General features: G+C 35.1%; 1 protein-coding gene across 1 annotated transcript in view; it reads left to right on the top strand.

The window, feature by feature from the left end:
* Nucleotides 1-3,691: 3,691 nt before the first annotated feature.
* Nucleotides 3,692-17,522, top strand: part of LOC132108264 (mastermind-like protein 2) — an 84,475-nt gene continuing 70,644 nt past the window's right edge. Inside the window, exons 1-2 of the mRNA XM_059514944.1 lie at nucleotides 3,692-3,979; nucleotides 5,260-5,688. Coding sequence (XP_059370927.1) covers nucleotides 5,287-5,688 — 402 coding nt within the window. The 5' untranslated portion in view covers nucleotides 3,692-3,979; nucleotides 5,260-5,286. The remainder of the gene's footprint in view (nucleotides 3,980-5,259; nucleotides 5,689-17,522) is intronic.

The raw sequence follows: 17,522 nt of genomic DNA, 5'->3' as shown, positions 1-17,522 counted from the left end.
TCTGCTTGAAGTTACGAGCGATTGATTCCCTCTCGCCGTTTGCAGTGCATTAGAACGTTTTTGTCAAGCCGCATCCGTGCTTCATTATAGAAATTTATTTTTTGCATATTGTGGTGTATACAAACAATGTAATAGATTATGGCCAGGGACAAAACCAGCCCGCGCAGTCGTCTCTCCATAGTTGTGTTGTCTCCGTGTTGTTTGCTGGCTTTTCCTCTTATGTTGGAATTTTCCCGCACGTAAATTCTGACCAATCGAAAAGCAGTTAAGGAAATACGTCATGGCCAATGAGTGATGTAGATGTTGTCATGGGACTGCATTTTGGTTCGTTTCAACTAGTACGGACCAAAGCAATCAGTGTGGTGTGAAAAGGAACCAAAAATGCTACAATGTATAATTGTTTGCCTTTGGTTCAGACCAAATGAATCGAACTAGAGATGTGAAAGCACCCTAAACCAACAGGGTACTAGAACTGCGGTCCTGAAACTGCAGCCATCGCTATATCGTCCAGTACGGTAGGTGGCGCTGTCAGGAAAAACTAGGGTCCTAGAACTGCGGTCCTAGATCTGCAGTCCTGAATCTGCAGCCTCCGGTTGTGCATGAACATACTATTGACTCAAACTGGTTTAGGCCATAGACATATAAATAACTAGACGCCTCATTGGCCGCTCTGAGCCGTTGCTGCGATATGTCAACGTGTCCGCCATGTTAGTGAGGGCAAGACTGCTTTAAAAATACATGGAAGTAAACGGGGAGCTGCGTTTTTTTCTGAATAAAAACACGATAACGTTCACATTTATCAACCGATTTCAGGTTTAGTATAGCTGTGACATATGCATGTAATGTAATTTGAATGTACATTCAATTAAATGTAGTTGTTTTATTGCTTTCTCTGTGTTCAATCCCAACATTTTTTTCTTTCTTGTGTCTCAGGTTAAAACACAGCTCATTCCCTTTGAAATACTGGGGAAAAAAATCGAAATAATACATCTTTAAACACGAATAATTTGCTATTACTGAGAAAATTGAATAAAACATGTACATACAAATCAAAAAGTGTCACACTTGTAGTCTGCTTTTCATTTGATAGCACTCCATAGTCTACAGATAAACTCCACAACAAATAATAACACATGTAACTGATGAGCCTTCATAGATCCAGTGAAAATTAAAATATTATGCACTGATACAGTGCACAGTAAAAATATAGTAAAAGTGATATGTTATATTAAAAAGTATATGTAGTACAACTTGAAGTAAAGTGAATAATATGAAAAGCGAGTACAATAACATACGTGATATAATAGATTTATAATAGCACAAATTATATGTATAATATGAATAATACCATAATAAATAACAGAACAACAATAGATTAATAATAGCAAGAAGAATATGTAATATCAAGGGTGGAATAATACAGAATAGACAAAATGAAGAATAAATTAATAGTTAATTATAGAGTAAAATAAATAATCGTGAAATGTAATTTTAAAATACTATTTGTGTAATAATTATTAAACAAATTAAGACACAACTAATAACAGAACACAAAAAATTGTGGACATGAGTTCCAAATTGTGTTTAATTAATGACCTCCTTAAGTATATGTACACACACACACACTCATACAAACACACACACACACACACACACACACACACACACACACACACACACACACATATATATATATATATATATATATATATATATAATAAAAAATCCTCTGAGAAATCCTCAAGAAACACATTTCATTTCAGTTTTCAGTTCTGTCTTTCACTGGGAATAGAGTGGTTTAGTTGTGAAGACAAAACCTGACAAATAAAGATTAATTCTTCACCGCTTCCCTCAAGATTTTCTATTTTATTCAATTAATGAGTCAAATAATGTAAAAGACTTGCTGATGCTTGACATTTTGTTTTATAATGCACATTACACACACTCATGCAGAAAACACACATTTTGAAACAGTGGTTTGTTTTTGTTATATGAATGTTTGGGTGTGAGTGTGTGAGGTTTACCTTGTACAACAAAATCTCAAAGTAGCCTATAGTTATGTTTATCACAGACCAGAATATGAGATGCTCCCCTCAAAAAACTTTATATTAATCAAAATTAATAATCATTATAAAAACATCACAATGATTTCATTAATGATATTGCAGCTGGACTCACTATGAGTTCCTGTGTTTTTCATTTCTAGGCTATTTTCATCATGTAGTTTTAGTGTAAAGACACACGCAGTACATGATCAGCATTAAACAGCCTGTGCAAAGCTTTTTAAATACAGTCTATAGTGTTGTGATCGACTGAAGAAACTGGTTATATTTAATTATTAATAACTAATAATTCTTTACATTTATATAGCGCTTTTCTGGGCACTCAAAGCACTTTACATAGAAGGATGAATCTCCTCAAACACCACCAGTGTGCACAGCCACCTCCAAATATTTGACAAAAACTACAGAAAAATTTAATAAGTTAATTATATTATTTATATTAAATTATATTGTTGTAAAAATTATCTTTACAGAGAGAAACAGAGAGGGGGGGTGGTTGGACTATGAGCAGGAATTCATTCAGGGCTGCTCTGGGTTTAGTACAAACACAACACTAGTCTGTGGAGGTATAGTCTTGTCTCTTGGAAATGCAGAGAACAGCTTACCTCAGCTTTCCTTGTCCTTTTTGAAACTGGCTAAAAGGGAAGAGAAAATAATAATAAAATACATAGAATCAGTTCACAGTTTTATGAAAAGCTATGAAATCCTTAAAATTAAGGGATGATAAACTTAATCGGTAACACTTTAGAATAATGGTCCATTAGTTAATGTTAGTTAACTACTTTAGTTAACATGATCTAAGCAAGAACAATACTTCTACAGCATTTATTAATCTTAGTTGATGTTCATTTCAACATTTACTAATGCATTATTTAAATCAAAAGTTGTGTTTGTTAACATTAGTTAATGCAGTGTGAATTAGCATGAACTAACAATGAATAACTGTATTTTCATTAACTTACATTAACAAAGATGAATAAATACAGTAATAAATGTACTGTTCATTGTTTGTTCATGTTAATTAATGGATTAACTAACATTAATGGACCATGATTCTAAAGTGTTACCACTTCATCTTTGTAAATAAGTAACGGTAGTGATGCTTTAGCTCCATCATTAATCTAGACAGTCAAAGGGCTCACTGTACACTGTGCTCATAACACCATTTAGTTTATGATATAAACGTAAATAAGAATTCATTTAAACTTTGAATTTTTATAAAGTCTCAGCTTTTACTGCTAACTACGTTAGCGATATCGCTATTATTAATAGTCTGACACTAGTGGTTAATTAAGCTGTCAACATAATGTTAAAAATGACCAAAAACATCGAGAAATAACGGTTGAGTCTTACCTATGAAAGATAATACCCCGAGATCTGTTTTTATTATCGTGTGACGGTTTGTAGATGCCCAAGCTGCAGATGAGTCAGGTATGTTTTCTTCTGTCCTGATGTGAGAGTTATGAGAGTTGCCCGCTCCAATATGGCGGCGACGTTCACGTGCGGTCGAGCGGCCAATGAGGCGTCTAGGTATTTATATGTCTATGGTTTAGGCTGTTTCTCGAGATTAAACCCCGTATGTTGTCCAGCTGCTTTCATGTAATTCACCTCTGGCTCCACTAGAGCCTGCAATACAACAGCTCAGCAATCTCAGGACCGCTTTCCATCACGAGGGAACGGCTCACACAATGAGAGTCTGTCTGTAGTCAGCCTGCGGTAAGCCAGCCTCTCCGGACTAACCCCGCACTGCTGACAATCCACCGCGCGGACAACGCCAGGCCAGGCGCGCTGCAACGACACTTCACTTTGTTTGGGAATCACCACAAGGAACCGTGAACAGCGTCTAAAATGACAAGGATGGGAAGTGCTCGTACACAGCCTGAACTCTCTGGAAGTTTGCGGATTTCTGCCTCCAAGTAAATGGATTATAATTACGTGTATTATTTGTCAGCTGACAGGAACGCTTGGTTTAGGGTATTACCGACTAATAACCGCGTGCATTAGCGATCTTGCTTTTTTCCCCCCCTCTCTGCATGGCCTGTGTTCTGCCTTCTGATAGCACACCGTGGATTTGTTACACCTTGCATGGAGTTGAATGAGCGCACTCTGCGATTTTGGCAACCTGGCAAGCTGCAAGACACCCCAGTGCACTGGAAAGTAATAATGTTGCGATGTACTACTGTTGTTGCAGCATAGGCACTCAAAAATTAAGTTGTGGATCTGGAAAGCACATTTTAATTTCATGATGGATGCTACCGAGCATACCTTTTGAGAAAGGGCTGTAAAAGTAATAGAAACGTTCAAAATTTCGTTTTTTTTTTTTAAACGCTTGCCAAAAATTTAATTTTGCTATAAGAACGTCAACATGTTTACGTAATGTAAAAATAACCATATTTAGCAAATCGTTTTATTAACGGTGCACTAAACTAAATAACAATGACACAGTTTTTCTTTTTTTCACTCAACAGTACACTAAACTCCATTTTTAATAACTTTTAAGCATCGTTTATTTTTGCACCGGGACGCACTTTTAAGGAAGACTCTAGGACTTTGTTACAGCATGTTTAAGTGACTATTCAAACAACGTTGAGCTAGGAACGCTTTCTCTTGTGCCAACTTTAATCAAACCCAAGCATTGTATAGTGACGTTAACTTGATGTTATATAAAACCGTGTGGTTATAACATTGCCTTGCTAACATTTTTGGATATAGCCTAAGCATCGGGGATCTATATCCTTTTCCAAACTTTTGTCAAGGCAAGCATGTAATATTGATTTAGATGGTTTGTTGAATATACCCGATCAACTGCTTTTACAAAAGTTTAGCGAAAGAATAATCATTTTAAGAAAAACATGCTTGAGATGTCCATTGATGGTAGAAGTGCACTTTCAGTTGTGCATTAATATCACTGATTTGCACAGAAAATGATAATTGTAAAATATTTTATATACAATTAAAAACATATTCTTATGACAGATGAGACATTTATCATAACACTATTCCTGATAACAGCTATAGTGTCTATATTATTTTTGGTTTTCCAGGTAATAAATCTTTGAGCAAATTTGATTTATTCTGCGTTAAAATAAATGGGGGGAAAAGGTAGTTTTGTTAAAAACATCTTTTGTTATTATTGCCCCAAAGATTTTTACAAATTAATCATTTCTCTTTGTTTTTCTTGGTGTGACCATTAAAGGATTAACGGAGAGGGGAACTGAAGGTCATGGGAGAGGCGGCTCCGACCCAGGCCACCCCAAGTGGTTTTGCACCCATGTTGGGCGTCGGGATGGGAGGATCAGTCACACCAATCGCCAGTTCAAGAGGATCAGCCGTTCCTCAGCTCCACAGTGCCATAGTGGAACGCTTGCGTGCCAGAATAGAGCTGTGCCGGCGCCATCACTCCACCTGCGAGGACCGCTATGTGCGCGGTCAGGCGGAAAGTTCGGACCGGGAACACGAGAGCACACTCCATCTCTTAAACATCGTCCATCAGGGCCCTGGGAACAGGAAGACCAAGGGCAGTAGATCGGCCAATCAACAGCCTCCTCAATACAGCAGAGTAAACGGGGAACATAAAGCCCACAGTTCATCGGAGGCAGAATCCAAAATTTCTTCGCAAATAGCAGTAAGTTTTATGGGTTGTATTAACTACGCCCACATAATAAATCGTATAATCTGTCTAATGCACATGGGGACACATGTCAGACCAATTCCTCAGAGAATGACATCAACACACTGATATGAGGTGATTACTGTGGGTGTGTGAGGGAGAGATGGGGGTGTCGGTTTAATTAAAAAGGGCCCTGCAGGCAGGCACATAGCGAAACAAAATATAACTTTAAAAGAGGTGGTGATTCAGTGACATTTGATTTTTCAACAATGCAGATTGTCCATTATACACTACAGTCCCTCCATTTTCACTCATAAGTCACACTGGAAAATTATAGAATACATTGCATTAGATAAACTATCAAACCACATGGAATTTAATTTAAAGAAAGATAGAATACAGACATGTTTCAAGCAAAACATTTCACAAAAAGAAGTTTGCATGGCTTTAAACATTAATTGGTTGCATATGCCACATAGTGTGATACTTTGCTATCTATTTATCTATCTATTTATGATATTTATTTTTAAAGGAATAATTCACCCATTCATTAAACTGTTTAAAAGAGTTTGTTTCTTCATCGGAACAGAATTGGAGAAATGTAGTGTTACATCACTTGTTCACCATTGGATGCTCTGCAGTGAATGGGTGCCATCAGAATGAGAGTTCAAACAGCTGATAAAAACATCACAAAAACCCACACCACTCCATTCGATTAATCAAATTGATTAGCAAGCAGTTGACCTCTTATGAAGACAAAAGCTGCATGTTTGTAATAAACAAATACATCAATCTGACAATTTCAACTTCAATCCATTGCTGACGGCTAAAATTGATGTCCTTTATACATAATATTGCTTTCTCCAGTGAAAAAGTCTATTCACCTTAATCAGAAGAGAAATCATATCAATCAAGAGCACCGATAATAGTACAAAACAGTCTATGTGGGTGGAGCAGGGGATGACTTTCGCTGGAGGAAGTCTTTTATGGATTATGGACTTCAATTTTGACTAGAAGTGACAGTTTTAAGTTAAAATGCCTTTATGATGGATTTGTTTCTTACAAACACACAGCTTTTGGCTTTTGTAGAAATTAGCTGATGGACTGGAGTGGTGTGGATTATTGTGATGTTTTTATCAGCTGTATGGACTCTCATTCTGACGGCACCCATTCACTGCAGAGCATCCGTTGAAGACTCACTGATGCAATGCATTTCTCCAAATCTGATGAAGAAACAAACTCATCTAATCAGCTAATTTTCATTTTTGGGTGAACAATTCCTTTAATAGTTGCTTGAGCTTCCAAATATTTTATGGCACCATTTTAAACAAGTGAATGGATATTTTCCTAAATATTGAAAGGATTTAGTAGTATTGAATAATGAAAAAAATGTTTTGTACTGTAGCAGCAGCTTTTGTTACAGAGGGAAACACTTGCAGTCAGCAGGTCAAATGAGGTTTTAGAAGAACACATTTTGTAGGCATTTAGGTAAAAAGCATCTTAGACAGGGAATAAAAGCAAAGAAGCACAATATATATAGTTGTGTCTAGTTTATCGTAGAGAGGTTCTTGCAAAATGCTAAATCATAAGTAAGGCATCAGGTTTTCCTGTCAGCTTTGCCAATTTGAAAGTGTACACCAATATCTATCCAACAAAACAAAAGCACAAGCCGAAATTGCTGGATGATGAAATCTCGCAAACATTGTGTGAATGGCCTTGTGTTTTGTTCCATACCATGGATTGTCATGCTCTATTATCAAAGGTTTGATAAATTGCTCTCAAAGCACCTACTTGAATGATGGCTTTCCCATAAAGCCATTTGAAGCGTGCAGTCTGCATTTAAATGTTTAGAGCTATTCAATACATGTCCTGGTTTTGTTTACTCCGATTACAACAGGCCTTGAAAACACAATTGTCAGAGGACTGCCCAGTAATTAAGTGTTATGGGCTTATGGTTGAATTAGTTTTTTCAGAGTTATGACCAACTTGGGAACACAGCGGGATGGTGGAATATCCTCTCACGGAAGAGAAAGTGGGATATTATGAATGCTATGTTTGCTTATCCAAAGAGACCAGCCTCACTTAAGCCCACTTCATGTCAACTGAACAATGTTTAGTCATAGTCTTTAATTATACACTGTTCATTCAATACTTCACAATGAAAGTGCATTAAAATGCATTGTATTAAATGTGCACTTTTTTTTTTAGTTCAAATCAACAGTGTCTTAAAAAAAAACCTGTACTTGCAGATATTAATATTAATGAAATAAAATGCCACTTAAGTGCACTTTAACAGAGACACTTTCATGAAAATGTTTCTAAACACATTTAAATGCACATTTTAAAAGGTAATAATATAAAATTAAAAGTTTTACTTTGTAATCTTAAATAATTGTTAAAGGTGTCATATGATGCTCTTTTAAAGATCATTATTTTGTGTATTTGGTGTAACAGAATATGTTGACATGCTTTTAATGTTCAAAAAACACATTATTTTTCTAATACTGTACATTATTATAGGTCCTTTATGCCCCTCCTCTCCCAAACATGTCATTTTCTGCGAAGTCCCTGCTTCTGACAAGAGAAGTCTGCTCTGATTGGCCAACAGACCCAGTGCATTGTGATTGGCCGAACCGCAAGCACTCTTCGGAAATGTATCCCGGACAGTTAATAATGTCCTTAGTTTTACCATCAGTTCAAACCCGAGAGGGGAACAGCGTCACGCTCGTATGTGTTTGCAGTACACAAGCCACGGATGGTTAAGACAGCCGACTCTGTGATGTGACCCTGTCTCTCTCTCTTTCTCGCACAGGCGCACACACACACACACACACACAATGCACAAAACTAGGCATTAAAACAGTCAATATCAAATACTTAAACTAATAACAAAACATACTTTCAGTAGCTGATTCAGAAGCACCAGATTGTCATAGGAAAGTCAGAATGACCTCCTCTCATAGGTTCATGAAACGGTCGTTCCTAAATACATTGCTGTCCTGTTGTAAATAATCTTAAAGATTCCTAAATGCATCTACTCTCGGAAGGCCAAATAAAGTGCTTTTGCTCTCTTCTAGATACACACAGCATCTACCTGACATGACTGCTTCAACACTAACTGTTACTGAAACCACGCCGCCTTTCTTTGCGTGAACATTTGGGTGGCATTACGCAAATATTTCCACCTCATGACGTAGACATGTGGGAGCGTGTTTAAATGGGGCGTTTTAGGGGGGTGTGGAAAAAAGAATATCTCTTTGGTTTTGAGACTTTAGTTTTTGAAACTGCAGGGATCTTATCTATGCACAATCAGCTTGTAACACTCCAAAGAGAAAGGAAAACTTGAAAACGTATCTTTAATAATCTTTTGTCATACTTTAAAGAATTACTTATTTTGATGTGTTAACTAACATACTAACGCCACTAAAGCACTTAATTTCAACTGTAGTGTTTTATTCAACATTACATTTAATGTATTCTACTAAATTGCAATTTCATCACTACAAATGTGACACATTTGGCAGTAAACTTTTTTACATACTGTTTAAAGATGCACTTAAGTCCTACTTGAATAAAAAGCACTCACTTTAGCTAATTGAATTTAATATGAATATAAACAATAATTTATTTGAATTTAAATCCAGGTAAGTCTCTGGAAACATTCAATTCTATTTGCACAAAAGTATATTCTTTTAAAGTATTATTTCCATATTGAGTACCCTTTTAAAAAGTATACTAAAGTGTATTTTGTTTTAACTAGAGAAACTATACAAATGTAAAGCAACAGTTCACCCAGAAGTGAAAATGCTGTAATCTTTTTCTGAAATCCATGTTGTTCCAAACCTGATTGACTTTCTTTCATGGAACACATGGATTTACTTTTGTGTTCTGACTGTGACTGAATTTTGGGCAAAAACATTTGAAAATTCTTCAAAATATCTTATGTGTTTCACGGAAGTAATATGTGAGTTTTGAAAAATAAAGGTGCTTCACAGCGATGCCATAAATGAACCATTTTTGGTTCCATAAAGAAACATTCAGTCAAAGGTTCTTTAAAGAACCATCTCTTTCTTACCTTTAATATGAAGAACCTTCTTTCACCTGAATCAGAAAGGTTCTTCAGATGTTAAAGGTTCTTTATGCAACCATTTAGACAAAAAGGTTCTTCTCTGGCATCGTGAAGCACCTTTATTTTTAAGAGTGTATGGTGAGTTTAAAGACACTTTTTTTAATTGTTTTTTGTGAACTGTGCCAAAATCCCTTATTGGAATGATCAAGCATCTAAACCATTTTTCAAGCATGTAACAACATAATTGGACATAATTAAACATGACAGGCAGGCATTACAAATAATAGGTGGAAGAAGGAAATGTCGAAGTGTTTCCTGGTGTTTCTATAGTGGAAGCTGAAGGTGGCCCAGGCTTCGATTCACTCCACCTGAATGTGGAACAATATGTCCGGCTCCTTTGAGGCCACTTTAAGCCCAGCAAATCTATCTGTGCCGTACTTGGGGAATATTAATGGGTCCCTGGACAGTTTGTCCCATGGTCAATGTTCATGTTGACATGAAAATGAATTAGTCCTACATGAGCACACTCACAATTTGGCAGAAAGCCTAAGCAATTGGTTAGAAAGTCAAGGACAGAATGCACATTTTTGACTGTCAGCATTAAAGTGTGGTCCAGTTTGTAGTTTATAATGGCCAACAACTGTCCACTTTTACAGGACGTGTTTTCTGTAAAATCAGCAACCAGTTTGTTTTGTGTTTGGGTTAATTTTGTGAAACTCTTTTGTGTCTTGTAAAGATTTAATTCCACTAATCTGGCAATCGCCAGCCAAGCCAATGGGACAATTCTCAACAGTACTAATTTTATCATCCTGATACTTCATAAAAATTACATTGTTTCCAGATGAACTGGTGCATTCTGTCTTATGAAAGTTGTGACTTTTTTTGTGTGCACTATACACCCGGCAGCCAGCAAACAGTTTGTGATTGATCTGTTGTCTGAGGATAAGTCTGAGGATTTTTCAGGATAGAGGGCTTGTTGATCATTTTAATCTGAGTTATGTGCAACAACAAATGCATTATACGCATTAAATGTGACCTATAAAAGAAGATAAAAATGTACAAGTGGAAGGTTGAGGCATAAACAGAAGAGAACTTCAGGAAACTTGAGTAGGATTGCTCATGCAGCTTAAATCAAAAGCATTCCCTCCTCATCCGCGCTGGCTCTCCTAGCGGTTTCTTTGTAAGGTGCGCCTTGTGTATACCTCATGTTTTATTCACAGTGTGACACATGACTGGGGCTTTGACGAGTGCTGAAACCATTCGCCATATACATCCCTACCTCCATTGGCACAACATAATGGCTGCGGGCAGAAATCGCCCCCTCACCGTCTATAGCAGCCTATGTAGTTACCCAAAATCTGAGTTTTTGTTTTTATTTTTATTAAAGTTATACAAGGGAAATGTTGAAACTGAAAGCACTTTCTAGGCAATTCTGTACAAGTTGAAAATGTGCTCTGAAATGCACTCCTGTGTCACAAAGCTTAAGGAAAGTTTTAATGGGCTGTATTAAAAGTGTGGTATAGCAGTTATTGTGTTTGATTGTTGTCTCAAACCTTTACAATTTCTTGCTTATCTTGTCGTTAAAAAAAGGCAGCAAAGATGAAAATGTAGAGTGTTAATACTTTTGAACTCAGCACATTGACATTGCTACATTACTTTCCCTGTTCATGCATGCATGTTATATAGTAATTTGCTTTGACTGTTTTGCTCTTTGGAGTTGCCATAATGAGAACTGTGTGTCCTCTGCTGAGGGAAACATACCGAAAAATAAAATCACCTTGATAACGGTTGATCAAACGTAGGATATATACACATATATATATATATATATATATATATATATATATATATATATTTGGGGTGTGCGATATGCTCCAGCACACATTCAATCAGTTACAGTTCTGGTGCCTCCGTCTCAATCTCAATATACTGTACTGTACAACACGACATACATCAGTGTTAGTCTCACGGATGCTTAGCTGTAATGCTCAGACAACTTGCAAAATAGTAAAAACCAACATGACAAAGAATCGTGATAAAATTGTGATATCGAGAAAAAAAAAAAAAAACCTGATATTATATTTTTGCCATATGGCCCACACTCTCATTATCAAAGTTGGAAACAGTTCTGCTGCTTAATATTTTTTCAGAACATGTGATAGTTTTTTTAGGATACTTTGATGAATAAAAAGTAAAAAAAAAAAAATACTGGTCAGTAATTTGGGGTCAGTAATTTTTTTTTTCTTTTTTAAAAATAAAATCAATACTTTTATTCAGCACGGATGTGTTAAATTGATAAAAAGTGATATATATTAAAGTAAAGAAAATATATTATTAGAATATATATTATTAGTATCTTTTTTTATTTTGAATAAATGCAGTTCTTTTTAACCTTTTATTGATCAAATATATGAGACAGCAGAACTGTTTCAACACTCATAATAAATCAGAATATTAGAATGATTTCTAAATGATCATGTGATCGACTGATGTTACATGTGACACTGAAGGCTGGAGGAATGATGCTGAAAATTCAGCTTTGCATCACAGGAATAAATAATTTTTTTAAAGTATATTCAAATAGAAAACTATTATTTTAAATTGTAATAATATTTGACAATATTACAGTTTTTTCTGTATTTTTGATCAAATAAATGCAGGTTTGATGAGCAGAAGAAACTTCTTTCAAAAACATTAAAAATAGTAATGTTTCCAAACTTTTGGTCTGCACATATATATATATATATATGTATAAGTATATATGTATATATGTATATATGTATAAGTATATATGTATATATGTACATATGTATATATGGATATATGTATCTATGTATATATATATATATATATATGTATATGTGTGTGTTTTATGTATTGGTGGTCGAGTAGAAGTCAACTAGTCACTGATGACATCATTAATGAAAAAAACGACTCTGGTGCTGAGACTACGACACCTAGTGCACAGCTATGGCATAAGAAACCGCGCTGCCCACATGGCTATTGCTTGTATAACAGCACATTTTTTTATCATTTATTTTGTCTTTAGGTCATTATATTTCTCTCAGATTAATATATGCTTGAACTTTTCCGTTTCTGAGCTATTTTAGTGAGAAATCACAGAACCGTGTTTACACATTTCCGCGCTGTATCATTCTGTGTTCTTGCAATCTGTGCGTGATGTATGAGCTACTGTTGTCTATGTGTGTGCGTTTACAGTGCAGCAGTTCATTAGATTAGAACGGCGATTAACTCTACCTGTACAACAAGCTGTTTAAAACTTGCATTCTTCTCCTGTTCTTAATAAACTGACGAACTTTAAATCCGAACAACTGCACGCTTTCATTACCAATATAGCCCCGTAGACTGAAAAAAACTTTCAATATAAGAATCCCACCTTAGAAAAGGAGATCTTATTATATACATAATTAAATTTACAAAAAATAGTCAAATGTATGCAAAAACAAATTAGAAGATTAATCAGAATAAAGTCTTGATTGTTAAATGGATCCAATCCATGTTCATTTAAAATTATTTGATGCAGCAATAAAACTGCTAGTATAATTTAATGCAGGTGTTTTTGAACTTAGCTGATTTAAAACATGATCAAAATACTATCTATTTTGATGCCAACATTTCAAATAAGAGAGGAAGTGACAAATATCGGTATCGGAATAGGCGAATAAGTGTTTGTTAAAATCGGTATTGGCCCCAAAAAATCCCATCGGTGCATCCCTAATAATAATAATTATTATTATCATTATTTGTTGCAGTTGCTACATTATATATATATATATATATATATATATATATATATATATATATATATATATATATATATATATATATATATATATATATATATATTCCTGGAGGAGTGCAGGGTGGGGAAGAGCTGTGTTGACTTTTTCTTTGCACCAAACAGTGGTTGTGAATTGTGAGACACATTAAGGCTTAGTGTGATTTCCCTAGCACAGAGAAAGCACACAGATCACTCTGATGTCTGTCAGGTTTTTCCTGCCCAACTAAAAAGAACAGAGCAGAATAAGGAGGTGAAGCGTTAAAGGGGGTGGTTCACTAGATCTTTCGACAAGTCTTATGCTCTGTTGAACTCGCCTGAAATCCAACCCTTGTGGGAAACTGCATCCTCAGGTGTTTATGCAAGGACCCTGAGTGGACGATTAAAATCTGTGACACCTTCCTGCAAAAACAACAACCCACAAAAACCCCAAGCCCACAATATATGTTCAGCTCCACATACAGTGTGTGGGAGTTGCATAAATGAGTGATATGAATCAAATATTCACACTCCCTTGTGTTATCAGTTACCCTTTCACTCTCTATCATTACATAATTTCACTGTAAACAACATTAGATTAGCCACAATATCAAGGTTTTGTCATGCTCTAAACATTAGCATCTGTCTTTAATGAAACAACTGACAAATTGGAAAAAAGGTTCTCCCTGAGAGGGTTAGATAGATTTGTGCTTCACAGATATAGTTAGTGATTGTAATCTGTTTTCACGCACAACCGCTGTAAAAATTACAAAGCAAATTATATTGTTACATCCATCTCTAATTTCTGAGATAAAAAGATTAACAGCATGGTGTTAACGGTGTTAAATTTATCATTAGGGATGCATTGACCAATACAAATAAGCTGATAATTATTTTACTGTGGTAAAATGATAAATGACCAATATAAAAATTATATGTAATTCTATCATGACATGTCCTACAGGTACCTGATCGTTTAAGTCAGTTTGTGGACACATTTCAGTGCAAAATGGTTTTGCAAAGAGGATTTTATTGAAGAATTGATCACTTAAAAACTACACTGGACTCTCAGCTGTATAGAAGCATATGGGTAGCAAAATTCAATTTGAAATTAAATTTGCAAAATGGCAATGCATTTTTGTATTTAAATTTACATTTTCCATACATATGTGCAACATTTAGTGCAAAATGAAAACTAAATTATTAGGGCTGGGAATCGATTAAAAAAAAAACTAATTAATTGCACAATTTCTGTAATTAATTGCAATTAATTGCGTTTCCCCCAAGCTTGTAATCATCAATATTTAAAGGAATAGTTCACTTTAAAATGAAAATTCTGTCATCACTCACCCTCATGTTGTTTTAAACCTGTATGAATTTCTTTCTTCTGCTGAACACAAAGGAAGATATTTAGAAGAATGTCAGTAACCAGACAGTTTCTGGTACCATTGACTTCCATAGTATATATTTGTCCTACTATGGAAGACAATGGGACCCAGAAACTGTCTGGTTACTGACATTCTTCTAAATATCTTCCTTTGTGTTCAGCAGAAGAAAGAAATTCATACAGGTTTAAAACAACATGAGGGTGAGTGATGACAGAATTTTCATTTTAAAGTGAACTATTCCTTTTAACTCAGAATCACCTAATTAAACAACACAGGGAAAAAAAGGAACAGAAAATAGCCCTATATTAAATATCAATATCAATATATATTTTTTTTTCAATAATCAATCAACATAATCAATTTAACAGATTATTATAATTTTTTTTAACTTATTATCAAAATAAAATATAGTCCTACTAAGCTATTATTACCAGAGCATGTAATCAGAGCAGGTAATTTTACCATTGCTGCCCAGCATGGCTATACCAGCTCAGCAAACAGAATTTCACGTTATTTGAGTGGACTTTACTTTTCCAGTGCTCGGTACATGATTGAAGCGTTTGGGCCGTTGTCGACAGAGCCGCCGACACACACACACACACACACACACACACACACACGTGACACACACACATACACGGAACGGAGAGCGCGCCGCTGGGCCGTTAACGACAGAGCGCGCCGACACACACACACGCGCGGAACACAGCGTGGCGCACAGAATGAAACGTGATCACCGAACACAGAGGGGCGGGACGGCCTTTTCAATAGCAGCCGCAACAGGAAATCATTAAAACGAGGCAAAAAAAAGTGTGCTGCGTTAATTTTTTTTAACGCGTTAAACATTTCAAATTAATCGCAAAGATTAACGCGTTAATTCCCCCAGCCCTATAAATTATATATAATTTACTTTTGCCGTGTCCTACACTAGTTTAAATATGCAAATTAAAAACATTTTAATGCTCTATATGTTGCAAAATTAAAATGTAGACTATTCCCGAAATTGAATAGATATGTTTGTCCAACCAAAAACTGTTGCAAAATTATACTTTAAATGCTATTTTCCTAAATGCATTTAGACTTCGGGGTAGGACACTTGGGATTGCATTTTCCCCATAATACCTTGTGATAATTGTAGCAAAATCCAGTGAGAATTTCAGAATGCATTCTGAGCCAAAATGGTTATTTAAAAGTCTTTTATTTTTATTTAATGCATTGACACTTACATATGTGAAACCCCTGTTTCAGCACTGGTCTTTCACACCATAGATCTATAAAAGACTCCAGAAATGGCTGTTTAAAACTGTGGAAAGCGGGGAGAAACCAACCAATAAATCACAGACCTACAGCACACTCATTATCAGTGTTGGGGAAAGTTACTTTTAAAATAATGCATTACAATATTGCGTTACTCTCTAAAAAGTAACTAATTATGTTACTTAGTTACTTTTTGTGGAAAGTAATGTTACGTAACTTTTGCATTACTTTTGCATTTTTAAATATGAGCAGGGGTTGATTGTTTTTAATAAATTGTTTTGTTTATAGCAAATGTAAAAGCCCTTTCACACCCAGAAGTGTAATGAATAAAGCTCAGACTGAAGGAAAAGTAAAGTCATGTCTGTACAGCAGAAGGTTCAACACTCTTCAGCAATGAAAAAAAAATGTTTATCTAAAGTCATTTTTGGTTATTAGTATGGATGAACTGGATTATCAAAACTCAGCAGCAAAGACATCAGTTAATAAAATGGGATTAGATACATTTGTGTTATTTAACATTTAATTATTGCAGCTTTGCCTCATATTCAGAGTTTGCATTTCACAGTTTAAATTAATTTTAATGAATACTAAATGTTTTTTTGTTTGTTTTTGGCGAGTGGGATGAATTAATGCACATTCACATTTAGTCTAGAACTACATCATGTTCACACAGTGCACACACCACCTCTGTACTTCAGATTTATCCCAATATGGGGACAGGAGACTTGTCAGTCAATAAATGTAAATATCTTGTAAATTAAAAAAGTAATTCATTAATTTACTAGTTACTTAAAAGTAATCTGATTACGTAACTCGCGTTGCTTGTAGTTGTGGGCGATATGGAAAAAAATATTTCTTTAGAAATATCACGTTTCTCGATTTTATCACAATTCTTTGTCATGTTGGATTTACTATTTTGCAAGTTGTCTGAGCATTACAGCCAACTAATTTCCTGAATGAGTTTCTTTCTTCTGAACGTAAATGCTGTTTTAATGAATGTGGAAAACCAAACTGTTGACTTCTATAGTATTTTTTGATTGATTTTGATTTTGATTTTTTTGATCAATCAATTCAATTTGGTCCAGTAACTCTTTGTCTACCCACATTCTTCAAAATATCTTCTTTTGTGTTCAGCACAAGAAAGAAATTAATACAGGTTTGAGACAACGAGTAAATAAAGACAGAAATGAAATTTTAGGTTGATTTATCCCCTGACAGTGATGTTAGTAGGCTGCATGTTTAATAGCTGTACTGTCTCTTTAAGCATAAGTATAAGTTATATAAGTATAAGGTTTTCTCTCAACTGTTCACTTTCATTTTAGACATAACCTACTTGAGCCTAAATGTAAACCTTGTG

Source organism: Carassius carassius, chromosome 28 (genome assembly GCF_963082965.1).
Source record: "Carassius carassius chromosome 28, fCarCar2.1, whole genome shotgun sequence".
NCBI classification, from domain to species: domain Eukaryota; kingdom Metazoa; phylum Chordata; class Actinopteri; order Cypriniformes; family Cyprinidae; genus Carassius; species Carassius carassius.
The sequence above is the reverse complement of the archived record's forward strand: the minus strand, read 5'-3'. Positions and strand labels throughout refer to the sequence as shown.